The 26,338-nt window shown below is 43.1% G+C and overlaps 1 protein-coding gene across 1 annotated transcript in view; it reads left to right on the top strand.

Annotated features, from left to right (window-relative positions):
* Positions 1–23,041, top strand: part of LOC139239315 (isocitrate dehydrogenase [NADP], mitochondrial-like) — a 112,849-nt gene extending 89,808 nt beyond the window's left edge. Inside the window, exons 7-11 of the mRNA XM_070868020.1 lie at positions 4,512–4,663; positions 14,160–14,272; positions 15,073–15,170; positions 16,436–16,528; positions 21,049–23,041. Of these exons, the coding sequence (XP_070724121.1) occupies positions 4,512–4,663; positions 14,160–14,272; positions 15,073–15,170; positions 16,436–16,528; positions 21,049–21,133 (541 nt within the window). The 3' untranslated portion in view covers positions 21,134–23,041. The remainder of the gene's footprint in view (positions 1–4,511; positions 4,664–14,159; positions 14,273–15,072; positions 15,171–16,435; positions 16,529–21,048) is intronic.
* The last annotated feature ends 3,297 nt before the right edge of the window (positions 23,042–26,338 follow it).

The following is a 26,338-nucleotide window of genomic DNA, read 5'->3' on the forward strand; positions in this document are numbered from 1 at the left end:
AGTTTAAGGTGTTTTATAATTATTTCTAAAATTCTATAACGGCGAATACGTTAAAAAGTGTCTTGAGAATGTTTTATAACTTTTTAGTTTTTGTTTCATTGAAAAAATATTTTTTGAGTTTTCCCCCCTCCCTAGGCCCAACTGCAGTCTCGGACTAAATTTTAGTACTTACCATCCATTCCGGTAAGAACTGCCCGTTTCACCTCGTTTCACCTTTCAAGAATCTTGGTGCAAGATCCATTTTCTTGCCGGGCGATATTTTTTACCTTTATTATGGAAAGTTTCGCCAGCGTTAGTTGCAGAACGTTAACGGTGTTTCTGGGCGGCAATCGAGCGGTGAGGGGCTTTATGGAAAGTCTAGCCCTAGATGTTTCCCCACCATCAACATTAGACTGACTGGCCTGTAGTTGCAGGATTTATCCCTCTGCCTTTTTTTAAGCAGTGCTTTAACATTTGGAATCCTCCAGTCCTCTGGCACCACTCTCCTATGCAAGGAGGATTCAAAGATTGTAGCCACAGCTTCTGCTATTCCTACCCTTACTTCACTCAGCAATCTAGGATGGTATAATCAACCTGGTCCCCTAGAGGATGAGACTGGGGAATTAACAATGGGGAACAGGTAAATGGCAGAGACTTTGAACAAATATTTTGTATTGGTCTTTACAGTAGAAGACACTAAAAACATCCCAATAGGGGATAATCAAGGGGCTATAGCGAGGGAGGAACTTAAAATAATCACTATCACTAAAGAAAAAGTACTCGGTAAAATAATGGGACTAAAGGTGGACAATCCCCTGGACCTGATGGCTTGCATCCTAGGGTCTTAAAAGAAGTGGCTGCAGAGATAGTGGATGCATTGGTTGTAATCTACCAAAATTCCCTGGATTCTGGAGAGGTCTCAGCGGATTGGAAAACCGCAAACGTAACCCCCCTATTTTAAAAAGGAGGCTGACAAAAAGCAGGAAATGATAGACCAGTTAGTCTAACATCTGTCATTGGGAAAATGCTGGAGTCCATTATTAAGGCGGCAGCAGCAGGACATTTGGAAAAGCATAATATAGTCAAGCAGAGTCAGCATGGTTTTATGAAATGGAAATCATATTTGACAAATTTGCTGGAGTTCTCTGAGGCTGTAACGAGCAGAGTGAATAAGGGGGAACCAGTGGATGTGGTGTATTTGGATTTCCAGAAGGCATTCGATAAGGTGCCATGTAAAAGGCTACTGCACAAGATGAGAGCTCACGGGGTTGGGAGTAATATATTAGCATGGATAGCGGATTGGCTAACTAATAGAAAACAGAGAGTCAGGATAAATGGGTCATTTTCTGGTTGGCAAACGGTAACTAGTGGGGTGCCACAGGGATTGTTGCTAGGTCCTCAACTATTTAAAATCTATATTAATGACTTGGATGAAGGGACCGAGTGTAATGTAGTCAAATTTGCTGATAATAAAAAGATGGGTGGAAAGCAAGTTGTGAGGAGGACACAAAAAATCTACAAAGGGATATAGACAGGCTAAGTGAGTGGGCAAACATTTGGCAGATGGAGTATAATGTGGGAAAGTGTGAGGTTATCCACTTTGGCAGGAAAAATAAAAAAGCAAATTATTCTTTAAATAGAGAGAAATTACAAAATGCTACAGTGCAGAGGAACCTGGGGGTCCTGGTGCATGAAACACAAAAAGTGAGTATGTAGGTACAGCAAGTAATCAGGAAGGTAAATGGAATGTTGGCCTTTATTGCAAGGGGGATGGAGTATAAAAGCAGGGAAGTCCTGCTACAACTGTACAGGTATTGGTGAGGCCACATTTAGAGACAGTTTTGGTCACCTTATTTAAGGAGGGGTATACTTGCATTGGAGGCAGTTCAGAGCAGTTTCACTAGGTTGATTCCTGAGATGAAGGGGTTGACTTATGAAGAAAGGTTGAACAAGTTGGGCCTATACTCATTGGAGTTTAGAAGAATGAGAGGTGATCTTATTGAAACATATAAGATACTGAGGGGGCTCGACAAGGTAGATGCAGAGAGGATGTTTCCCTCGTGGGGGAATCTAGAACTAGGATGTATAGTTTCAGAATAAGGAGTCACCCATTTAGAACTGAAATGAGGAGGAATTTCTTCTCTCAGAGGGTTGTAAATCTGTGGAATCCTCTACCCCAGAGAGCTGTGGAGACTGGGTCATTGAATATATTTAAGGTGGAGATAGACAGATTTTTGAATGAGAAGGGAGTGAAAGGTTATGGGGAGCGGGCAGGAAAGTGGAGTTGAGCCCAAGATCAGATTAGCCATGATATTAAATGGTGGAGCAGGCTCAACAGGCCAAATGGCCTACACCTGCTCCTATTTCTTATGTTCTTATGATGCATCCCATCTGGAATGGGTGACTTTACAACTTTGAGCGATGCCAACCTTTTAAATACCTCTTTATTTTTATCCTATCCAATTTCTCTATCCCTTCCGCTTTACTGCGGCATTGGCAGCATCATCTTTTGTGAAGACAAATACAACTTATTCATTTAATACCTCTACCAACACAAGAAAATCTCCTTTTTGGTCCCTAATCGGCCCCACCCTTCCTTTGACAATCCTTTTGTCTCTTTATATGTTTATAAAAGACTTTAGTGTTCCCTTTTATGTTGCCTGCTAACCTTTTCTCGTACACTCTTTTTGCATCCTTATTCAGTTCTCCTCTGTGCTTTGCTTTCTGCTCGACTCAAAAAAACGAACTTTTCTGTATTTTGAATTCTTGAGCTTGACTTTTTTGGGGTCTTTTTGCCTCAGCAATTTCTCTCTTGCAAAAGCCACACTGCGTTTTAGGTGTAGTTGCTCTGCTTAATTTCTGACTGCTCAGTCAAAAAGTGATCGGAAACCTTGCAAAAAAAACGAAATGTTCTGGTTACAGAGACAAGCTACTGAATTATTCATTATTTAAAGTCGAAGAAGAAATTCATCATCATAGGCAGTCCCTCGGAATCGAGGAAGACTTGCTTCCACTCCTAAAGTGAGTTCTTTGGTGGCTGAACAGTCCAATACGAGAGCCACAGACCCTGTCACAGGTGGGACAGACATTCGTCGAGGGAAGGGGGGGGACTGATTTGTCGCACGCTCCTTCCGCTGCCTGCGCCTGACCTCTTCACGCTTGCAGCGTTGACATTCGAAGAGCTCAACGCCCTCCCGGATGCACTTTCTCCACCTAGGGCAGTCTTCGGCCAGGGACCCCCAGGTGTCAGTGGTGATGTCGCACTTTACCAGGGAGGCTTTGAGGGTGTCCTTGTAACGTTTCCACTGCCCACCTTTGGCTCGTTTGCCGTGAAGGAGCTCCGCATTGCTCATGTATTGAAGCTAGATCATAAGAAGCCTAACTAGCTACCATCTCATTAAATTTAGGAAATCAAATGAAAGTGTAGGGCAGCTTAACAGTTGAAAGCAGATTCACTAAGCATAAAGCATAAGTTTAATCTTTTCACCGATTTGCTCCTCTGACAGAGTTGACTTCTTATTGGGGTATGGTTTTACAGGTACTAGTACCTCATCCAAATGTGGCTTTTATTCACGTGAGCCTCTGCAGTAAATGTTGGAATGTTATAAGATCACGGAGGTGTTGCAACTGAGTGTAATACTGTCCCAAAACCTAATATGTAGACTTCCAGCAGTGGTTATTGGAGAGGAGCATTACTCTGACCTAATTTTTTTCTTCGTTCCTTAACCCAAAGATGCTGAAGACATAAAAAGCTACCTATGACTTGCTATAACTCTCAACTTCACATGGTAACTCATCAGAAATTGATAAAGGTTTATAAAGGAGGAAATCCAGACACCCTTAAGGTCTGTTTTGTAATTCCCTTATTTTTCTCTTACCTTCCAGCAGTGTGTTTTCAGATTTGAAAATGCACAGATTAGTGCTTCTCTGTCTGGCAATCTGATGAGCATGTGTACCCTGCCCACAGGTTAACTGTGCAGGCACAGGGTCTCTAGCAGCGGTCATGTACTATGCAGCCATGTGTGAAAATCATTACTATTCCTGACGGGAACCTATCACAGCAAATAATTTAAGACTAGCTGTCTGGAGCTTTTACTATTGAATACCAAATGTAAAGTATGCTTTCAGCTGGGCATATAATGTAATCAGATCCTACAGTTTTAACTACAGAAGTCCCAATTGTTAAAGTGTCTGATTATGCATATTATATGAAGCTCCCTCAGTGTAGAGAAGCCATATACATCAACCGTACCAGAACATTCTTCAATATTGGTCCCAAAGGTAGGTATTAAACTGAGCCAGCTTTATTTTACCAGGTCACTACTGTGCAAATTCAGTTCCTGTTTGAGCACAGGCTGATGTACTAGCATTTTACTGAACGGTGGATTGTTTAGACTTTTACTGTAAAGAAGGAGGATCTTACTAGAATTTGGCTGTCATTTGTTACATGGGTGAAGAGACATCAGTTAATAATTGTTGATACCTATGTCACATTGTTTATTGGCTTTTGCCTGGTCTTTTTGCTCCAACAGAAATTATAAAGCAACATTTGACAAGCTAGGCATCTGGTATGAGCATCGGTTAATCGATGACATGGTGGCTCAGATGCTGAAGTCCTCAGGAGGTTTTGTTTGGGCTTGTAAGAACTACGACGGAGATGTTCAGTCTGACATCCTGGCGCAAGGTAATTCTCATTTAAAGAGAGACAACTGATACTTGGCTCAGCTTCTTTAAAGCATTTGCCATGTATCTGCTGATCACAATGAAGGTGTAGATACTTTCTTGGTTCCAGTGGCATTAGTCGCTGCCATCAATGGTCTATCTTATTTCTATGGGAGCTGTTTCACATTACTCTGCATCTTTTCCATCTCTTTCCTCCTTTAAGATGCCCTTTAAAACCTACCTCTTTGACCAAGCTGTCCTAATATCTCCTTATGCGTCTCGGTGTCAAATTTTGTTTGATACGCTTCTGTGTAGCGCCTTGCGACATTTTACTATATTAAATATGCTATATAGATGCAAGTTGCCATTTTATGGTAGGATAATCTGGGAATGTAATAGAAATTCCCCCTGTTGACCTGAACTAGATTTATGTGTCTTTTGCAAAGTTACTTATTTCTTCAATCATTCTGAAGATGGGCCAAGCAAACACTTGGTGAAACACTGCTTGATGTGCCTTATTGCACAGCACATGAACATACAATTAAAGTCAAAAGTCATTTATTCTGTTCAGCTTCACATTGTTTTCCATACATAAAGAAAATAATGAACTTGACATACTGTTCCTCGTAGGAGGACTGACTTGCTTGTTATTTCAGAATTCTCTTACTTCCCCCTCGGCGCCATCCACTTCTTTATCAACATGGTGTCCCACTGGTAACAACATCTGCTGGCACAGGGGGCTGAGGATACTTAGCTCTAGCTCTCAATCACTTCTCCCAAACACTCAACTGCCCCCATGTGGTCAGACTGCTTATTTGACATTAAGTCCTAGATGAGTTGCAGCTTCCTCCAGCTCAACATCAGGAAGACCAAATTAATCGTCTCTGCTGCAAACTCCACTCCATTACCACTGGCTCAATCTCTTTGTCCAGCTGCACTTTCCAATTGAACCAGTTCATTCGCTATCATGGCATCCTGTTTGTCCTTGAGGTGAGCTTTAAACCGCACACCTTATCTAAGATTGCATATTTCCACCTCTGTAACATTGTCCACCTCTGCCCTTACCCCAGCCCCTCTGCAGCTGAAACTCTTATGAAAGCCTTTATCGCCACCAGACATGACTTTCTAATGCTGTTCTTCACCCTCCATAAATCACAACTTGTCCAAAACTCTGCTGCACATGCCCTGTTCCTTATTAAATTGCGCTTATGTATCACCCTTGTTGATCTAAACTAACCTCTCACCCCCAATGCATTTGATTCTGAAATCCTTGTACTTGTCCATATCCCTGAATGTCCTAGCCCCACCCCATCTCTACAATCTCCTGCAGCCCTGTAACCCCTCCAGCCCTGTAACCTCTCCTGAGTATGCGACTCTTGACACTGGCCTTCTGTGTATCTTTCACTTCCTTGACTAACCATTGGTGTCAGAGTCTTCAGCCACCTCAATCTTGATCTTTTAAAGTTGCTCCCTAAACCTCTTCACCTCTGCACTTCTCACTCCAACTTTCAAAACCTATCACTTTGATTTAGTTTTGGTCACCCTTTATAATTGTTGCCTTACAGCTCTGTGTCTGTTTTGTTATGCCTGTTTGTGAAGAGCCTTAAAATTTTTGTTTACATTAAAGGCCCTTGTATAAATGCAAGTTGTTATAGTTAATGTTGTCTTCATCTCCAAATAGGTTTCAAAGCCTCATGTAGCAGTTGATGGTTTGAAGTACTCTACACTTCTCCATTAGCCTACTTGTTATTCATCAGCAGGGATGAGCAAAAGGGTTTTAATTCCTTCACGTGAAAGGAAGTCACTTTCATGAAGAAGAAGTGAAAATATGATAAAGATCCCTGAAACTAAAATAGTTACTTCTGTATGTGTGGATATCAACAGGAAACATGGTTTTGAGAAGCTGTTGGTACTAAATGCACTTGTTTATAATGAGGAATAAGGCCGAGGAGAGGTTCATCCTCCCACTACTCGCAACAGTTCTTTATCGAGCTTTGTGGTACTACTTTTCTGCTTTAATATGAACTTGCAAGTTTATGGTCCTGGCTACTATCCTCAGCAAATAGATGTCCTGCAAAAAATTCCAGTCATACAAGCCTAAGCTCTTGTATTAAGCAGAAACCTTTAGGCTCCGAAGAGGATGTGAATGAGTGTGGCAGCCAGTCACTGCTGAGCCTTTATTGCTGAGCTTACTTTCCTAAAATGTATTTGCAGCAGACATTGAAGGAGGGATGGAGGTGGGGGATAGACAAGAAGAGGTGGAAACTGAACATTTGTGGTGATTTTATTTTTAGAAGTAAGGACAAACAAAAGTCCATAAGCTGTGGGAACACTTGTCAGTAATAGGGCTAGACTTTCCACTCATGATCGCCCATCTATCATCCATATAAGTAGGCTATCGCCCATTTTTGCTCAAAAGTGGAAAGTAGGGACAGAACATCACCGGCCCAACTTTCAGCATTCAGGAATGTGCTGCATCGCCCGGCCTAAGGCTATCACCCAGATAATCACCGACCGCAACTTTCACCATATCGCCCACACTTCGCCGACCTGATCGCTCGCCGAAAAGATCGCTGGAGAAAAGCTGCACTTACCTGACCTTAAGTCAGCACTACTTGGCAGTACTCGGCACAACAGACGCCATTTTGAATGTCAGAGGATCTATACTGAAAGGCTGCTTCAAGTGCTTATGAGGAGAATCAATTTGTGAGTGATTTTAAGGGCCTTTTTGACTCTTTCCAATCGTCTAATCACATTAGTATCTATTGAGGACAAATTTAGAGCATTTATAGTGATTTATAATGATGGGGTCTGTAATTTCTCTACCGGTATTGGTCACTAATCACATGCTGCAGACTGAAGATGGGAGAAGGTATATTGAAGAGCATTATGTGCCTAATCAAAAAGATGGCAGACTGCTGCGGAAGAGGAGACCTTACACCTAACGCAGTTACAGGGAAAAGCGATTATACCTGAACTTGTCCAATAACACATGCGTTAGGAGGCTGCGCTTCCGAAAGGAGGTCATCGGTGAGATATGGCAGCTAATTAAGGGAGATCTGTAGCCTACCAGCACCATCAGGACCGCACTGCCCGTTGAGGTTAAGGTTACTGCGGCACTTTCCTTCTACGCATCGGGCTCCTTTCAGGCCTCAGCTGACGACATTTGTGGTATCTCTCAGCACGCCACTCCATTCGACAGGTGACTGAAGCCTTTATGCACGCAGGATGGACTTTATAAAACTTCCCAAAACCAGGGAAGCACAGAGTGAGAGGGCTTTGGGTTTCTCGTGAATAGCAAACTTCCCCACGGTGCAGGGAGCAATAGACTGTACGCACATCGCCCTGCGAGCACCTTTACAGGATGCAGAGGTGTTTTGGAACCGAAAGGGATTCCACTCCCTGAATGTGCAGCTTGTTGTCGACCACAACCAAATAATCATGGCAGTAAATGCAAATTTTCCAGGCAGCATCCATGATGTGCACATCTTGTGTGAGAGCACTGTCTCTGACCTGTTTAAGAGTCAGCCACAAGGTCACAGTTGGTCTCAGGAGAGAGGGGAGACAGAAGAGAAAGACAAAGAGGAGGATGACAAGGACCTCTGGGAGGACAATCAGCCTGATGATGAACCCATGCCCCCGCCCCCCCCCCCCCCCCCCACAAGACTGGAAAAGCCCCGTGGTAGTTGCGTGAAATTACATTGGTAACAGTTACAGTTGCATTACGTTTCATCATTGCCTCAATTGGCCTTGGCCATGGCCATTATTTCCAACCATTGTACTCATGTTTTACCGTACATTATTAGAAGTCACTTCAGGACAATTGCGAAGTTAAATAAAAGAATTCAATAATGAAAGAGAAATTTTAAAATTTTTACCTGAAACATATAAAACCCTTCCGCTCCCGCCCCCCCCCCACACCCCTATCCCGAACATTCAACAATATTTTTAACACAACACAACACAACACATCAATAACATGATTAACAAGAACTAACGATATACCCCCCCCCCACCCCACCTGCGGCCACGCTTCCCTCCTGATCCTTGATTTCCCACCCCCCATTGTCTTAACCCCACCCCCCCACCGTTTTAATCACCGAGTAATGGGACCAATACATCTTGCAGCAGGGGACCTCAAGGCCTGCTGCTGTGGGGTGGGGGGGGAGGGGTGGGGGGTGATGTTGGCAGCATTCCCTCAGTGGCTGGAGGAGAAGATGTTTCGGAAGAAACGTCTTCCGAGCCAGAAGGAAGTTCTTCCTCCTGACTCGCATCTGTCCTGGTGGTTGGTGGGACGGCACCTTGGGGTGCAGTGCCATCTCCCGACGCTATCGCACGCCGCAAGGCATGGACAGCGTCGGTTGTTTGGCCCATTGCTACAACTATGCGATCGAAGCCCTCCATTATTCGAGCAGACATTGCGGCAATGTTTACAGTCACCAATCGCCTGGAGGAGCTCTCGACCGATATCGACGCTCTCCTTTGACAATGCGGCCATGCCCTCGTTAGGATCTGCCCGTTGCAGCGAGTACCTACCTCGCCGACTCAAGCTCCGTAGGGTCGATGTGGGCACTGTACGCCTTGGAGTCGCCTGCTGCAAGCCGCTTGGGCCTGCTACTTCATCTGTTGATGAAGACATGGCCGCAGGTACCACAGATGAAATTGGGTCATCGTCCTCCTCCTCCTCTTCCTCCCCTTCAGAGCTGTCCTCTCCACCCGTGGTGATGACCACCTGCAATGGGACAGCTGCGGCCTCCCTTTGTGCCTCAGGAGTCTGGGGACCTGCAAAACATAATTGAGCTTATTAGAACAGAAGGGTAGACATGAGAATGCTTGCGCTGCTCTGGCATACGTAGGAGGAGCAGCACTACTGCAATAAATGTGAATGAGAGAAGTTACATATATGATTACATCATATGGTTGTACGTCTATGGAATTCACTGCCCCAGAGAGCTGTGGAGGTTGGATCATTGAATATATTTAAGGTGGAGATAGACAGATTTCTGAATGATAAGGGAGTCATGGGGAGCAGGCAGGGAAGTGGAGCTGAGTCCATGATCAAATCAGCCATGATCTTATTGAATGGCGGAGCAGGCTCGAAGGGCTAAATGGCCTACTCCTGTTCCTATTTCTTATGTTGTTAACCTGAGAGTAGCACAGAAGCTGCATGCATAACATGACATCATTCATATATTATAATGAAATGCCATTACATTACTTTGAATTACCACTGGTTTACCACTGCTTTACACATTACTCACGTGGCGCAACAACGGAATCTGCACCACCACGGGTGGCAGAGCGACTGACTGCCCATTAGTGATGCAGACATTCCTCCAAGTCACTGAGCAACAATACTTGAGCAGGTGCGCCTCTGCTCCGATCAATTCTTAGATATGTTCCTCTGCAAACATGACAAGAGCATGGCATAAGCTAATTGACTAGGTACTATCACAGAAAGACAACAGATTCTAACGTTATATGCCAATACGGTTTGTAACCAATGGATGCATGATTATAACCTCTACGTTCAGAGAAAATATTTAATAAGATCATGTTTAGGAACTAATGCTTAACACCAAACATCTCGCGTACAATTTCCAGGAAGGGCCCCATCCATGGGCTGTTGCATTCGGCGCCTGAGGGGAGGTAGGCGGTTTATTTGACTCGATGGAGGTTGGGGGGGTGGGTGGGGCATGGCAATGACAGGAGTGTAATGGGAGGGGGAACTGTGTCCATGGGCTGTGCTTGGAGACCTTCGTGTGGTCGGAGCTAATGTCCTAAAGTGTCCCAGGGCAGACAGTGAGCCAGGGCAGCTCTCCACCAGTCCAGGCTGGGTCACTGTGTGTGTGACAGGAGATTGTGCCAAAATTAGACTTAAAGGGTGCAGGTTCCGAACCCAGTCCAAATCTTAGAAGGGAATCTACACAAGAATACCCATCTTAATTTCAATCCGGCAGACTTACATATTCAGTGGATCATTACAATTTAAAATCTATTTAATATGAACCAAGCTGTTCCACTTCTTGCGGCACTGGTCCAGTTCCCTTGGTTCGTGGGACACAGAGGACATCACATCGCCGATCTCGCTCCAAATTTTTTGATATGTCCTGGGTGGAGGTTTCCCACGCCCACCCCAGGTTAATTGGCCCCACTGAGTCTGCACTCATTTACTAAGGCCTCATTAGCCACATCTGAGAAGGGTTTTGCCCTCCTTCTCCCTTCAACCTCCTGCAGACTCTTTCCAGAATCATCGTGGGAGATCTCCATCATTAACTTCACAGCACTCGTTCAAATACACCTTCTGCAACAGCTTTCTTCTCTCTCTCCCTCCCTTTGCTTTCTGCACATCTGCAGATGACCCCTGACCTCCCGAATCGCGGGAAAACCTCTTTGCAAAAAAAACCCGCATGCACAGATCGGCCGTTGCTATGGACGCCAGCCTTCCACATCACCAAGGCCCATTTCACATTGCTAAGGCCCATTCTACATCGCTAAAGCTATCGCCCAAAATAAAAATGGGCGATCTTCCAGCGATCCTGAAAATATAAAATATAACATCGGCCATTTTTTGGGCGATAGCGATCTGAGTGGAAAGTCTAGCCCTAAATGTATTAACTTGAAAAGCATGGGCATTTCTCTTTCGTTCAATAGGGTTAGGTCAACAAAAAATGAAATGATCTGGCAACTGATATTGGACCTTTAGATGAGGTGTTGCAGTGGGTTAAATACCAGTCTTTCACCTTTTGGACCCAGATCCAAATCTAGCTCAGACTGACTTGGGTGGAAGTACAGTATCATCTGTCTGACTAAAGCGTCCAGTCCCAATCTGATTCCTAGTGGTCATTGAACCATAGTACAAAACTTTCCCTAATTCTGCAGCAAGTAGTCATGAAGGCCAATGGAATGTTGGCCTTTATTGCAAGGGGGATAGAGTATAAAAGCAGAGAAGTTCTGTTACAACTGTATAGGGTATTGATGAGGTCACACCTGGAGTATTGCATGCAGTTTTGGTCTCCGTATTTAAGGAAGGTATACTTGCATTGGAGGCTGTTCAGTGAAGGTTCACAAGGTTGATTGCGGAGATGAGGGGGTTCACTTATGAAGATAAGTTGAGTAGGTTGGGCCTGTACTCATTGGAGTTCAGAAGAATCAGAGGTGATCTTATCGAAACATATAAGATTTAGAGGGGGCGCGACAAGGTGGATGCAGAGAGGATATTTCCACTTATAGGGGGAAACTAAAACTAGGGGACATAAGGCTCAATTTTCCCCAGTGATTTGTGCCGTTTTTTGGAGCAGACTGCTTTTTTTGGCCTAAGTTTTAAAAAAAAACAGTTTCCCCAATCAATTTGCACCAGCGTAACTCAGTTAGTTACGATTTTTTTAGGGTTTTTTTTCAGCCAAAGTAACCTGCCACCCGCGCCAATTCTGGCCATTTAGGCAACTTTGGCCAGCTGAGAGTTACTCCAGTTCTGCAGAGGCCAGTGTATGTGGCCGCTGCAGAAAAACCTTCTGGAGAGTTAAAGAAATCGATACAGGTAAGTGCAGCGGATACCCGGGCAGAGGAAGGACGGAGAAGGAGGCCGACTGATCAATCGGCCTGGGATGTCGGGCGGGAGACCAGCAAGCCCTTCAGCCAGGGCTAGGGATGGGAGTAGCGGGACCGCTGCAATATATTTTAATGTGTTTTTAAGTTGATGCAATGTGTTTTAATGTGTTGGGAGCTGGCTGTATGTCTCACTTTACAGCCTCAGTTTGCATTGTGTCCCTGGTTACCATGGCAACCTGATCTTTTTGGCGCAGATCAAGGCTCCACCCCCAAAACTAAAGGACAGGTTAGGCCAGGCCAAAATGAAGAAATCCAACAGGGAAACTTAGAACATTTATTTTGGCGTACTTGGGCCCCCAAAAAATGGGCGTAACTCTTCAAGTACGCCAAAAAAAAGCTTTGGGGAAAATTGAACCCATAATCTCAGAATAAGGGACCGCCCATTTAAAACTGAGATGAGGAGGAATTTCTTCTCTGAGGGTTGTAAATCTATAGAATTCTCGGCCCTAGAGAGCTGTGGAGGTTGGATCATTGAATATATTTAAGACGGAGATGGACAGATTTATGAGCAATAAGGGAGTAAAGGGTTATGGGGAGCGGGCAGGGAAGTGGAGCTGAGTCCATGATCAGATCAGCCATGATCTTATTAAAGCGAGGGTCCAAATGGCCTACTCCTGCTCCTATTTCTTATGTCCTTATGTTTGCCCGAATGCCACAGGGTGATTGATAGGGAAAGACGCATTGCTGGAGCAGAGTAGAGAGAGCATTGTGTTGTATCCATGCTATATTAGACCGGGAAGTGTTAATGCTGAGGGTAAATTTTCTGAGGCTTCGCCAGTGGCACGAGGGGCTTTTGCTGGTGACGGGCATGGGACATTAAATTGGGGATGTGGCTAATTTACTGCACTACATTCCGCAATGTACAATTTTCGGGGCTGAATGAGACAGAACTGCAAGCATGTATACATGAGTCTCCTTTAAATAGCTATTTATTAAAATTAGATCCCATACTGAATCTTCTGACTTTGAGCAAGGTTCAGCTGCCGCACACACCTTATCCATAATAAATGGGCACATAGAGTCCGAGGATCTTAAGTGGGCTTAAAGGGAGATCACAGTTTGAGTTGCTGGTAGAAGTATTTGTTTATTTTGAATTTTCAATTATATTTAGCTGCATTTTTCTCTTCGCATTATTTGCTGGATAGCCTATGAACATACGAACAATGATGGACAGGTAAAAACTATCTGGTTCATCGAGTCTGTCCCACACAATTGCGATACCTTGTGTATCACAACTTATACACTCCACCCCACCCGAAACCATGTGATCTCCTGGGAGAGGCAAAAAAACAGATTAAAAAACCCTGGCCAATTTGGGAGGGAAACAAATCTGGGAAATTTCTCTCCAACTCATCTCGGTGATCGAAACTAGTCCAGGAGATCACTCTGGCCTTGAATTCCCTGCAGTACCTACCTTCTGTAAGAGCCTGCCATTTTTGCATTTTTTTTCCAGACAATACTTCATTCATTATTCGTGGTTCCTGCTGCCATTTAAATAGCACCATAAAAAAGTGGTGAGGATCAGAAATCCTTGGGAGTTCTGTTAAAATTCTATTGTTTAAATGAGGATGCCAAGTTCATGAGGGACCAATAAATGCAAGTGAAATAACCAGCATCTCCAGTGCCTGAAAGGGCAGGTTTCCATTCTCCAGTAGTAATATCCATCACTTTAATGAGCATAAAACTGTACAAAAAGAAACTGCAAGAATTCATACAAATCCTTGAGTTGATGAGATATCTTTTAAAGCAAGTGTTTAGCAGGGTGCTGCATGAAGAAATATTTTTGAGTTTATTTTATGTTGGCAGTAATGTATTTTGAAGCTGTTTTGGGGAGAGGCCTAATAATACTTGGCTGTGTAAACTAATGTTTTGTCTAGTCTTGTCACATTGACATTGTTTGTCTGCAGGTTTTGGTTCTCTTGGGCTGATGACATCAGTGCTGATTTGTCCAGATGGGAAAACAGTCGAAGCTGAGGCAGCTCATGGAACAGTCACTCGCCATTACAGAGAGCACCTGAAGGTCAGTGCCCCTGTATATGGGAGCTAGGAGATAATGCAGTATGGGATGTTTGGTCCATTCGTCTTCCCTGACAGCTGCGGCTAGGCATCTGACCTAGATATCGTAAAAAGGGCAACATGATTGAGGCGTCACCACCTCATGGTGTTTGTGTTTAGGTTTAGGTTTAGGTTTCAACGTCTAAATTCTATTATTTTTAAATTACTAATACCTTACTTCAACTGTTACTCAAGGATAAGATCTTATGCTGGTTGATTCTTTTAATTGGAGCTAAAAGTAATTAAAATTAAAATGAGTATCAATGGTTATGCAGTGTGTCACAAGTTACTGTTGCAATTATGAGGTTGAATAATATGAAGCTCTGAGATGTGTACAAAGTCATTGAAATTTCTTCTATTTGTTTACATTTTCAAACTAATTTCATATGGAAGTATTGTAAGTTCTTCCCACCCAGAAAAATTATTATAAATAGTCACTGGATGAACTATGCTGATATGCTGCACAATAACATGCAACTTCAAGTATCTGCAGGTGTAAAATAAGAGACCATACACGTCTGAAATCATAGACTTTAAGATGGGGTTTGAATTACATCTGTGCATCCTGGTCCCATTATCCCCCGCCTTCCGGCTCTGCTTTACTTTGGTCTTGTCCCCATGTGCATTGCCACGGGAGATTGCGTGTGTTAATGGTGTGCAAACATTTTGTGAACCATAGTTTAGTTCTGAAGTACTAACCCAGACTAAATTCAGCACTCCATATTGCGACTTTAAGCTGTTCTTTATGTCCTGTTCTAACACCAGGGCAAAGCCACGAGCACAAACCCAATCGCCAGTATCTTTGCCTGGACTCGAGGGCTAGAGCACAGAGCAAAACTCGATGGCAATCAGCAACTTAAACAGTGAGTCTTTGCTGTTTTTTTGAAGGATACTGAGTTGAGAATGTCCAGCAGTTTATAGAGAGAACATGACTGCACAGAACACTACACTGACAAGACCTGAATGTTTCACCTAGTGGGCAATAATGCGAAAACCCTGTTCCAGTATTCAACACTGAGGGGGCCTTTGTCCAGCACTAAATCTCACAGGGCTGGATTTTGTGCTTCTGGTAATTCCAAGTGCCGTTACTGCTTTTCCTCCAGTTTTATTAACGGATGAAAGTAGAGCAACTGCAGTAGGAGCTTTACTACTCTGGGCAACGCTTCCATCTTCTGATCACTCCAGTGATCCCTGCTGGAAAGTGCATGCGTGGGCATCATGTGATGGTGGATTCGGGCTCAGCTGTGGTGTCTCCCCAAATTCATCAAAATCGCTGTCGAGGCTCACAATTGTGTCGGGTGCCCTGCGCAAATCGAACTGCTTTCCCGTCAGAGATCAGTGCCTTCAGGAGAGGAAAAGGAATAGAATTTGGCCCCAAACCCCTGTAAAAACATTGAAAATTAAATTACATTTTTTATTTCCCTTGTGTAAACCTTGCATGTATGTGTCTATTGTCTTCTGTGTCATTCACTTTTTTTCTTTTTTCCCCCTCCCTTTCCCTCCCTATTCAAAGGATCTGAATTCTCCTCTGCACCTCCTACAGTGACACAGTTGAGATGGAGAATTGTAGATGTGATGCCAATTCCTACTCACTGCCTGAAAGGGTGGTAGAGGCAGAAAGCCCCACCACATTTTAAAAATACTTGGATGTGCACTTAAAGTGCCGTAACCTACAGGGCTACAGACCAAGAGCTGGAAAGTGGGATTCGGCTGGATAGTTCTTGGTCGGCCGGCGCAGACACAATGGGCCGAAATGGCCTCCTACCGTGCTGTAAATTTCTATGATTCTCTATGATTCTATGACAAGCTCTGGCCAAGATAACTTGGCCTTTTCCGGAGCAACAACTGAGGTGAGCTATAAGAACATAAGAAATAGGAGCAGGAATAGGCCATACAGCCCCTCAAGCCTGCTCCACCAATGTGATTGTCTCTCCCTGTATGCAAGAAAGCATCTGATCTGGCTCATTGCATTTCCCAAGTCTGCTGCTGAGATTGAGTGTTCTACCTAAGAGAAGAATGCCCAAAAACTCATTCATTCCCATTTTATGATATGGTGCATTGAAGGATCACGTTGCTATTGCATAGTGATACAACTGTCTGTCATTTATAAAATATTACATTCTCCTAGGTTTGCTGATATGCTGGAGCAGGTATGTGTAGAAACCGTGGAGAGTGGTATCATGACAAAGGACTTGGCAGCTTGCATTCATGGGCTTCAGAAGTAAGTTACTTTTTTTTAATTAAATAAAAATGCCTTCAATGCTGAATCTACAAATCAATTTAAACGGCGTCTATCTAAACTAAAAACAGAGTTATCAAAAGTAAGGTATGAAATTAGATAAGAATCTGATTTAGAACAGGAATGGGAGATTACTCATGAGAGATTATAAGGGTCCATATGATCAGTGATTGAACGTTTATTGTTTCTAATGTAGATTAATGATCTGGGTACTGAAACTAATTGAAATAAAAACAGCAAATGATGGAAATACTCAGCAGGTCAGGCGGCATCTGTGGAGAGAGAAACAGAGTTAATGTTTCAAGTCGATGACCTTTTGTCAGAACTGGAGAAAGTTAGAGATGGAACAGGTTTTAAGCAAGTACAGAGAAAGGGGGAGGGGAGAAAAGAACAAAATGGAAGGCCTGTGATAGGATGGATTGCAGGAGAGATTAAATAACAAAAGCTATGATTGTACAAAGCAAAAGGAGGTGGTAATGGGTCAAGTGAAGAAATAAAACATGGATCTGGAAGAGGTAAATGAAAATAGTAGAAACTAGTTAGAAACTGATCAAAGTTACTAATGACACAAAAATAAAAAGGGAAGCAGAGGCAGGTAAACACAGCAAATGATTGGCGAAAAGAATTTAAATTGATAGTTCAATTGGAAAAACACAGAAGATTAAATTTCCCCTGATAAATGAAATTGTTATACATAGGTTAAAAACGGTGGAACATGGAATGAAATGAACAGTTAAATTAGCACAAGTTAAACTGCTCTTACACTGACGTTAGAGGATTGACGTTACACTGAAAGAAAAGGCAGGTTTTTCCCATCTTATGTCTTGGTGATACTGCCGTGTCTACAAGGCGTTGCCTCTGCATGCACCAGACTTATGTGTCAGGAACTGACGGCAAAAATACCCCAATAAGGGCAGTCTAACTGTATCTATGGAAAGGAGTGGTGACTGAGAGTAATGGAAGCTACATCACTTTCAATGTCGGGACAATGTGACAACAGTTTTTTAAAATGCTAATGGACTGCACGACTATTTTGCCAAAAAGTAGAATACAAGACTATAAGTTATGATGTTTTATGATGCATTGGTCAGTACACACTTAAAATAATGGCTCAGAACTTGTGGTGGATAATAAGAGTGAACAAACAGCATTCACTGTTATTACCACTTTGAAACTGACCACAACTTCAGGATATAGCGCACGCACATCCTATCACAGAAATCCTGAATTTGCAGTGGGTCATTCACTACTCCGATGCTGGCTGCGCTGGTGCCCCTCCCCCACAATCAACAGAAAGAAAGAAAAAATTTTTTTTAGAAAGTTTGTTCATCTTTATTTCAGGTTTGCCTTTTCCACATGAGAGCCAAAATCTTTATTTTGCTCTGTCTAACATTTTTAAAAAGTTAAAATCAAATGAGCTTACTTACTTCATTGTTCGCTGTCTGTGAGAATTCGGCATTTTGATTGGCTGCTTTGAATGCTTGTTGACGTCACAGCAGTTTGCGTTAGGGATTCTCCGTTAGCTCGCGTTGATTTCAACTACACGTTGGAAAAGCCGAACTTCTCACCACAGTGATCACGAGATCATTGTGGGAAGCTTACTGTGGGTTAGTGGCAAAAGCCTTTGCTTCACCGCTCACAGTAAATTATGGGCCAATGTAATTTTGGGCACTACACTACAGAAAGATAGAGTGGCATTAGAAAGAGTTCAGAAAAAGGCAAGCGCTATGAGAAATGGAAAGAATCTCGCCTTATAGACGAGAAAGAAAGCAGCTTTATAGAGGAATTCATCAAAATATCTTGAACTATTAAATAGTATATAGATACGAACACAGATTATTATCTTAAAAGTACACCAATCTTTAGAATCGGGCAACATGAATAGAGATTATTGAAATGCAAATTTAATTCAGGTATAGGGAAATCTTCTGTTGAATGATGTTTGGGGTAATCTGCTAAGTACGGTAAAACATTAGAGTTCTCTAAAATACAATTTGATGTCATATTGGGAGATTCAATATATCAGAGGATTGAGCTTTGTTGACTTGAATGACCGCTTCCCATCTTCATTTTTTTAATGTTCTATTATTACAATGTTGAGGACTGTGGTTAAATTGTATATTATGCCAACTTCATTTTCTCTGATGGGATAAATATGTTACATTATGAAGAAGCTGGTGTGTAGTGCTCTGAAATTGAAGGCACGTTATGCTACTGTATAATTAGATATTGGGCAGTGTGTGCACACTCCTAAATGTAAGATGCTGAGACCACTTACAGGAGTGACTAGCATCACTGTACTCCGGAATATATCTGCGGCAAGATCAGGAGCTTATAAGAACATAAGAAATAGGAACAGGAGTAGGCCATACGGCCCCTTGAGCCTGCTCTGCCATTCAATAAGATCATGGTTGATCCGATCATGGACTCAGCTCCACTTTCCCGCCCGCTCCCCATAACCCCTTATCCCCTTATCGTTTAAGAAACTGTCTATTTCTGACTTAAATTTATTCAATGTTCCAGCTACACAGCTCTCTGAGGCAGCAAAGTCCACAGATTTACAACCCTCTAAGAGAAGAAATTTCTCCTCATCTGTTTTAAATGGGCGGCTCCTTATTTTAAGATCGTGCCCTCTAGTACTAGTCTCCCCTATCAGTGAAAACATCCTCTCTGTTCCACCTTGTCAAGCCCCCTCATAATCTTATACGTTTCGACAAGATCACCTCTCATTCTTCTGAATTCCAATGAATAGAGGCCCAACCGACTCAACCTTTCCTCATAAGTCAAACCCCTCATCCCTGGAATCAACCTAGTGAACCTTCTCTGAACTGCCTCCAAAGCAAGTATATCTTTTCGTAAATTTGAAAACCAAAACTGCACGCAGTATTCCAGGTGTGGCCTCACCAATACCTTGTATAACTGTAGCAAGACTTCCCTGCTTTTATACTCCATCCCCCTTGCAATAAAGGCTAAGATACCATTGGCCTTCCTGATCACTTGCTGTACCTGCAGACTAACCTTTTGTGTTTCATGCACAAGTACCCCCAGGTCCCGCTGTACTGCAGCACTTTGCAATCTTTCTCCATTTAAATAATAACTTGCTCTTTGATTTTATACCACTTGTATTTGCATAATATTTTCCCCATATTTTCTGCTGCTTACTCACTTGAGGGAAAATCTGCATAATTAACTGTTTTGCATCTAGCACAAATCCATAGTTCTATACCTTTCAAAGGTACCACCCGACAGTGTGGCCTCCCACGCAGTGCACTGCATAACATCATGTATCGGTGGGGCAAAAGATATTAATTAACTTAAATAACACCAGTTATTAACCAATCAAATATCAATTGACTAAATATGAACAAATTAAAAGTAACAAAAAGTACCAATGAAGAATGACTAACCAACAGAGCAATGAGAAAACGGTTACAAAATCCATCTGCACCATAGTGTCAAGGAAGTCAGGATTAAACAGCAAAGGAGTTGGACAAAAAGAAAATCAAGGGGCCGAAATTGGTGAAGGACCCTGCCCGCCCAAGTGCCGCCTAAAGGACCGCCGATGGCTGCCGAGGTACCTATCGGTACTTTGGGCGGGGTTTTCGTCAAAAAGGTCCTTGAAAGGGCGGCGAGCAGCAAAAGAGGGACTCATGCTGCCAATCTGGGCGGCAGACAGCGGGAGCTCCCAATCTCAGCAGCAAAGGCGCTTGCCGCCCAAGTGCCGCCGAGGATGGAGTCGGGCCCATGGAGGGTCGAAGACCTGAAAAGGAAAATTATCTAAAAAAAAACATCAGAATACCTTCAGGGGACCCCATCCAGGTAAGTCGCTGTAAAGAAAATTAAAAAAAAATGTTTACTAACCTTTTTTTTCAGCTCTTCATGCTCACCGTCGGAGATAGAACAGCCTCCAGCCAGCGGTCCTTCCCCGTTCTGGTGCCGACTCCTGCCCGCATCAATATGGCACCTCGGCGGGCGGGAGGTCAATTGCACCACTTGTCCGTCCGCTGACATCAGCCGCCGGTTTTCCCCTCCCGCCCTCTCCACACCAAATGGAAAGTGGCACTGAGCGTAACTTCAAGAGGAATGTTGGCGGCAATGCGCGGTAATGCCATCAATTTCGGGCCCCATGTATTTTTTTAAAAGCCACTTACTCCAGTCAACAAGTAGTTTGGCACACGCTCAAAAATAATGTAGACCAGCGACAAATTAGAATGGCGTGCATATTTTTCATCTTTTGAGGAATAATCTAAATTAGGCCCAAATGCAATTTACTCCATCCTTTCATCTCAATCTCTTGTTTAAAATTGGTCAAGTATTCATTCCTGCCGCAGGGAGTAGTCTGTTGTAAAAGTTATGTTGCAGAACAATGGGCACCAGTTCCAACTGGGTATGGTTGTAAAGGTCACATTTTGTTGTTTGTGCTCGAGTTGAAAAGGAACTAAATGCTCAAAACCTGTTACTGAAAGTTTCCACTAACATGCTGTAATTTCCTCCATTGCTAGTGTAAAACCAGGGCAGCACTACATGTACACTGAAGAATTTCTTGATGTCATCAAGGAAAACTTAGACAAGAAGTTGAGTCATTGAAAAGGACCAAGAACAATGAAGCATCTTCAGGATTCATTTCAGGATGCTTGTTACCTAACTTTTCTGGGGATGCAGATTTAAGCCACTTGAGGCTGCCATTAGTTTATTCAGGCAGTGGGATTTGCTTTGGTTTGAGGTGAAGTTCCGTTCATTATTGCTATTATGTGTTTATTGGAACATGTTTTTTTTAAATTAAGAAATGTTCAGTTTCAACTCATTCCTTCCTTTGCAGCAGCAGTTTTGGTACAAAGCAACTAATGGTTTCATGCAATGTCAGAGCCTATTATCTGTGACAGCGGAAGTGAGCCAAATACAACTTCTCTTTATGCCAATTGAAACTGTTCAGTAACTATTGAAACTTTGTACTCTTTTTTTTAAATGAACAGGAGCAGTGTGTTTTTAAAATGAAAGTACATGTTTTTTTTAACCTGTGCTGGTCTAGAACTACTTTAACCCTTCTAGGTTCAGATCAGCTAGACCTACAGTGCAGAACAGCTGTGAAAGAGGTGCAAGTGGGTGGGATCCTGCTGTCTGCATGGCCCACCTATATTTAAAATGGCAGCCTTGACAGAAAGAATTATAAAATGCTGGTAATTCATTTTAAATATCATTGATTCTTTTGTGTGTGGGTGAGGAGATTATACTTAAACGGACGTATAGTAATTATGTTACAATCTTTAATGAAAGATCGTTCATTACCTACACAAAGCATCCTAGTTAACACAAAAAGAATGAAACTTAAAATTAAACTACTCCTAACAATTCCATGTTATTATCGACTATAGAAAATAGTGAATGCAGGGAAGAGAAAAAACGGTTGTTAACTTATTTACTCCTACTCTGTTCTTCTTCAATCTGATCTACCTATCTGTCCCTCTGGTCAAATCTATCTCTGTAGATGGCAGTACAGTCCTGCTCTCAAAGTTAGGAAAAGCTACTGGGCTTATCTTTGCTCCCTTATAATGCAAAACTAATCCATCCTGATTTTACATTGCAGGGAAGTTTTGGCATAACTTTTCCTCCCACTAGTATTCCCTGACACTAGTTATGACAAGACCTAAATAAACGTTACAGAGGCATGGCAGAAAGGACAGACAGGGACATCACGTCGGGAGAATGTGGAAGCAGATTGCACCAGCTGGTCAAGTAGCAGAGGGACAGATATACATGGGGACTTGCACGTATTGAACAAGAAAGAGAAAATCAGATGGATAAATTGAACCAAGTGAAATTATCTCCAGTTTAGGCAGTGAGAAAATGTAAAACTGAAGAACTGAGGGGTGGGATGCACAGACAAAGAGCAGAAGAGCAAGAAAAGAAACAAACCAGTTTAAAATCAGGTCAATAATGGAAAACAGCAACATTGGAAAAGGCAAGCAATTAGGGAGGAAACAAATTCTAGATATTGTGGTATAGTATTTGATCACAGGGGAGGGAGCGATTTAAAAACCTATCTCACAGTTCATTTTAGCTGAATTTAACAAGATTCCTGTTTTCACTCATGACTTTTTCCTCACTAAAATTGTCAACATGAGGAATTTCACCTCAGTGGTTTGTCTTTCACTTAAATACACATCGTGAAAGCTACAGAAACACCTTTTTTCTATTTTTTAGTGTAATGACAACTGAGTGTATACAGAAAAAAAGCAAATAGAAATACAGAAGATTGAGAGGTGTGGTTTGGAGTATCTGATCTTGCTATGGGAGCACTCGCTAAACCTTGTGATCAGATTCTGACCTGTCCATTATCCATGGGTATCTATTATTTTCTATTCCATCCATTTGTATTAAAAAAAAATAGATATTTGTCATTGAAAATCAATTACAGCAGAATTACTCATTTCAATTTTGTCAACGATGCTAATTAAGGAATAAATATCCTTTAGAATTTTTGTTATAATTCTGAAAGCTGGAGCTGTTACGAATAAACATGCTTTGGAAAGTAGCAGAAGCTTTTCCTGCATTTATTGCAGTATTGTTAGTCTCAGTGGTACATGATTCCTGAAGAGGATGGGGTTCTGCAAACACGAAGGCTGCGATTTTGCTAACCTCGGCGGTCCGTGGTGGGCGACATCGGTGGAGGGTTCCGACCCTGCCGCTGGCTCCAGCCCATTGTCTGAAATGAATTTCCCTTGATTGGGCCTCTTAAGCCCGCCCAATGCATTTCTCGGCCAATTAGAGCAAGCAGATCATTTTATGCCACATCATCAGCCGGTTTCCTTAAAGGGACCATGCCCAATTTATTTTGACATTTGTGCTGTCAATGTTCTATAGCACTGAGGTGCTGCAAACACTGACAATCACTGCACAAAGACACAGGGCTGTACCCAGGCTCTCCTATGACTCCCTCCATATGCTTATAGAGGAAGTCACAGCACACAGGGCGGTCCTCTTCCCTTCCCTTCCATGGGCGGAAGAGACCTCCCCAGGAGATCAACACAGCCTGGTTGCACAATGCAGAGGAGGGCACAAGCAGGGATGTCGTAGGAGAACCTGGGTGCAGTGCCGCTAATGTTTCAATAATCTCAGTAGAACATGAATCGTTAGTATAAAGCCACACTCAACTTCATCCTGCTGTGCCTCTCATCACATCCCCATCACTCTGCCTTCCCTACCCTACTCCTGCACATCCTTACTCACACCAACTTACCTTGCACCTCCACCCATCCCTCTCCATCCATATTATCACATCCCCATCTCACTAGCCACCCCTCACACTCACCCTCATCCTAGTGCAATCACACCAACTAACCACACACAAGGGTAGACACTTGGGTTTTAGCCAATGTTCATGTAGAGTTTCTCTTTATGTGGTGTCAAACATTGAAACCTTCATTTTCAACATTTTGCGTTCTTGGACAGATTAGTGTGCACCTTTGGAATTGGCTTAGTGAGTTGCAGTGAATGGTGAGACATAATGATACCCCCTGCAATGGTGATGAGTATGAAAGGAATGGCTTGGGCATTGCAGGGATGCTTTATGGTGCTGGTGTGGGGTGGTGCCAACCTGGTGCATCATGTGGCAGCCAGGGTGTACATCATCAAGTGAAGTAAATCTGGCCATGGTGAGGCCATCACTGGCGTTCTGGGCAGCAATGTGGTCAGTTGCTGATGCCCTGTATCCTGTGCAGCATCTGTTGATTGCGGAGAAGGTTGGTGTTGTTGCTGCTGCTGGTGTTGGGGCTGATTGTGGTGGGATTATGAAGACCAAGGTGAGATAGTTTCAAGGGCACTGATGCTGAAATAATAGATGGCAGATGAAGTAGAGATAACAGAAGCGATCTGTCAATGGTGAGAGAGGTAATGAGGTCAGACTGGATGGAGACTTTTGTAAAGACTTGCAGCATCGTGGCTCTATTGTGGAAATTCAATGAGGAAGAGCTTGTGGCTGAAGGAAGATATCTTTGTAAGGTAGGAATTTTTACTTTACATTTGAAGCTTTTAACTCAACAACTGATTCAATGGCCACTAAACTCCTGCTTCAGCTTCACAGACGTGATTCCCGAGCAGCGAGGACCCTGTGGGTGAGCATGTAAAATCCAAAGGTAAGCTGAAATGTATTCTTAATGATGTCTGAAAATGGTCATAATCAACTGAGTTGGGCCCGGCTGCTGCGTGTCAGATCTGCTCAGCGCTGACAGACGCGACATCGGGGAAAGGCGCTTGGCAGCGGGTTCACAGAAGGGTCACAACCTGCTTGGGAAAAAAAACACTTTCCCACCCGACCTGCCATCGTTCACACCCGCTGACTCCCCACAAAAGCTCGGCCTAAAGGTTTATTTCACCTCTTCATTTTAATTTTTCACTTCATCCTCTACCCTCTTCTGAAGATGCTGCCACTTGCTAGAATATAGTCCTACATATTCTAACATATTCTAACAACCCCACTCAATGCCTTGAAATGAGGCTTTTTGAATAGCAGTGTATAAATACTTAACATGGATGTGTGGAATCCTTTGTTCCCTCTTTGAAAGGAGGCGCTCAAAGGTTCACTCTTTTAAAATAGCAGACAGAGGAATTTCATACCAAGGTGTTGAGCATTTGTAAGCTAACGTGCAATGTCTAATTCTGCGCCCAAGTGGCCTTCTTCATGTATGATCCTAGACCATGAGTGGCAGAAAATTATTCAATTTTGGAGGCTTCACATCTGAGCAAGATCCTGTCGTTGCCCAAGATCCACATGTGACACATCCCAGAATATTTGTCAGTACGCCAATGAATATAGATTTTTAAATATAATTAATTTTCTGACAGTTTCTAAATTGATACTGTTGTAAACATTTTACTTTAATACGTGATTCTATGCCTATACATGTCCACAAATCTCACGAGCCGAAAAACCCAGCGTGGTCATATCCCTGCATCAGGACTGAGATGCACCTGCTTGGATCTCTGGCAGGAACACCACCAAAGTTGTCAGGACTATGGGGAGGTCTGTCCATTTAAATAGCTTGGGTGAATGCCTGTGCTACTAAGGGAACATATGACATGCCCGCCTGTGAAAGGAGACCGTTACTATGGCAGGTGTTTGCTGGGCCAGGGGTCAAGGACTTCCCTGGAAAGCAAGCTCCAGTGTCCCCTTGGTGTCTCTTCCAAAACAGCAAATGTCACAAAGCTCTAGTATTTCCCAATAGTAATACTTGTAGTTTGGACTCTAATCCGGCGTCAGGGAAATTGGCGGGTTCAGGTAGTACAACCATTTTACACTGCCTGACTTTACTCTCCATTGTCTTCAATGGAGAATAAAATTGGGCCGGATGCAAAGCGATTGGCCGAACGGAACCCAACCATTTCATGCTGGGGTGGACTAGGTAAAAATGACCTTCTCGGTGCCTGCAATGAGTATTTTTATATAAGGCTGAACCTTCAAGGGGTTCTTCATTAACCTCAGCCCAAATATCAATACAGCAAGATGTAGGCACTGGTACCAACTTCAAGGCAGCTTCTGGCTACAAAATTGTTAAAAGGTACCTGGGTGTTATGTATGGAGAAAGAGTCAGACTGAACACAGTGAGCTCAAAGTAAAGTGTGCTTTGTCTTTTATTGCTAGTCTCCAGAGTGCCTCTCCAGCCTGTGAGGCCTCCTTAAATACCTGTGCTCCCAAGGGATTATGGGATCCCTTCGGACTCCAGGGGATGAGCCCTCTGGTGGCTGTACAGAGTAAATACAAGTTCATATATATAACAACACTCACCCCCACCCACC

The sequence above is a fragment of the Pristiophorus japonicus genome, chromosome 1 (assembly GCF_044704955.1).
Source record: "Pristiophorus japonicus isolate sPriJap1 chromosome 1, sPriJap1.hap1, whole genome shotgun sequence".
Taxonomy (NCBI): Eukaryota; Metazoa; Chordata; class Chondrichthyes; family Pristiophoridae; genus Pristiophorus; species Pristiophorus japonicus.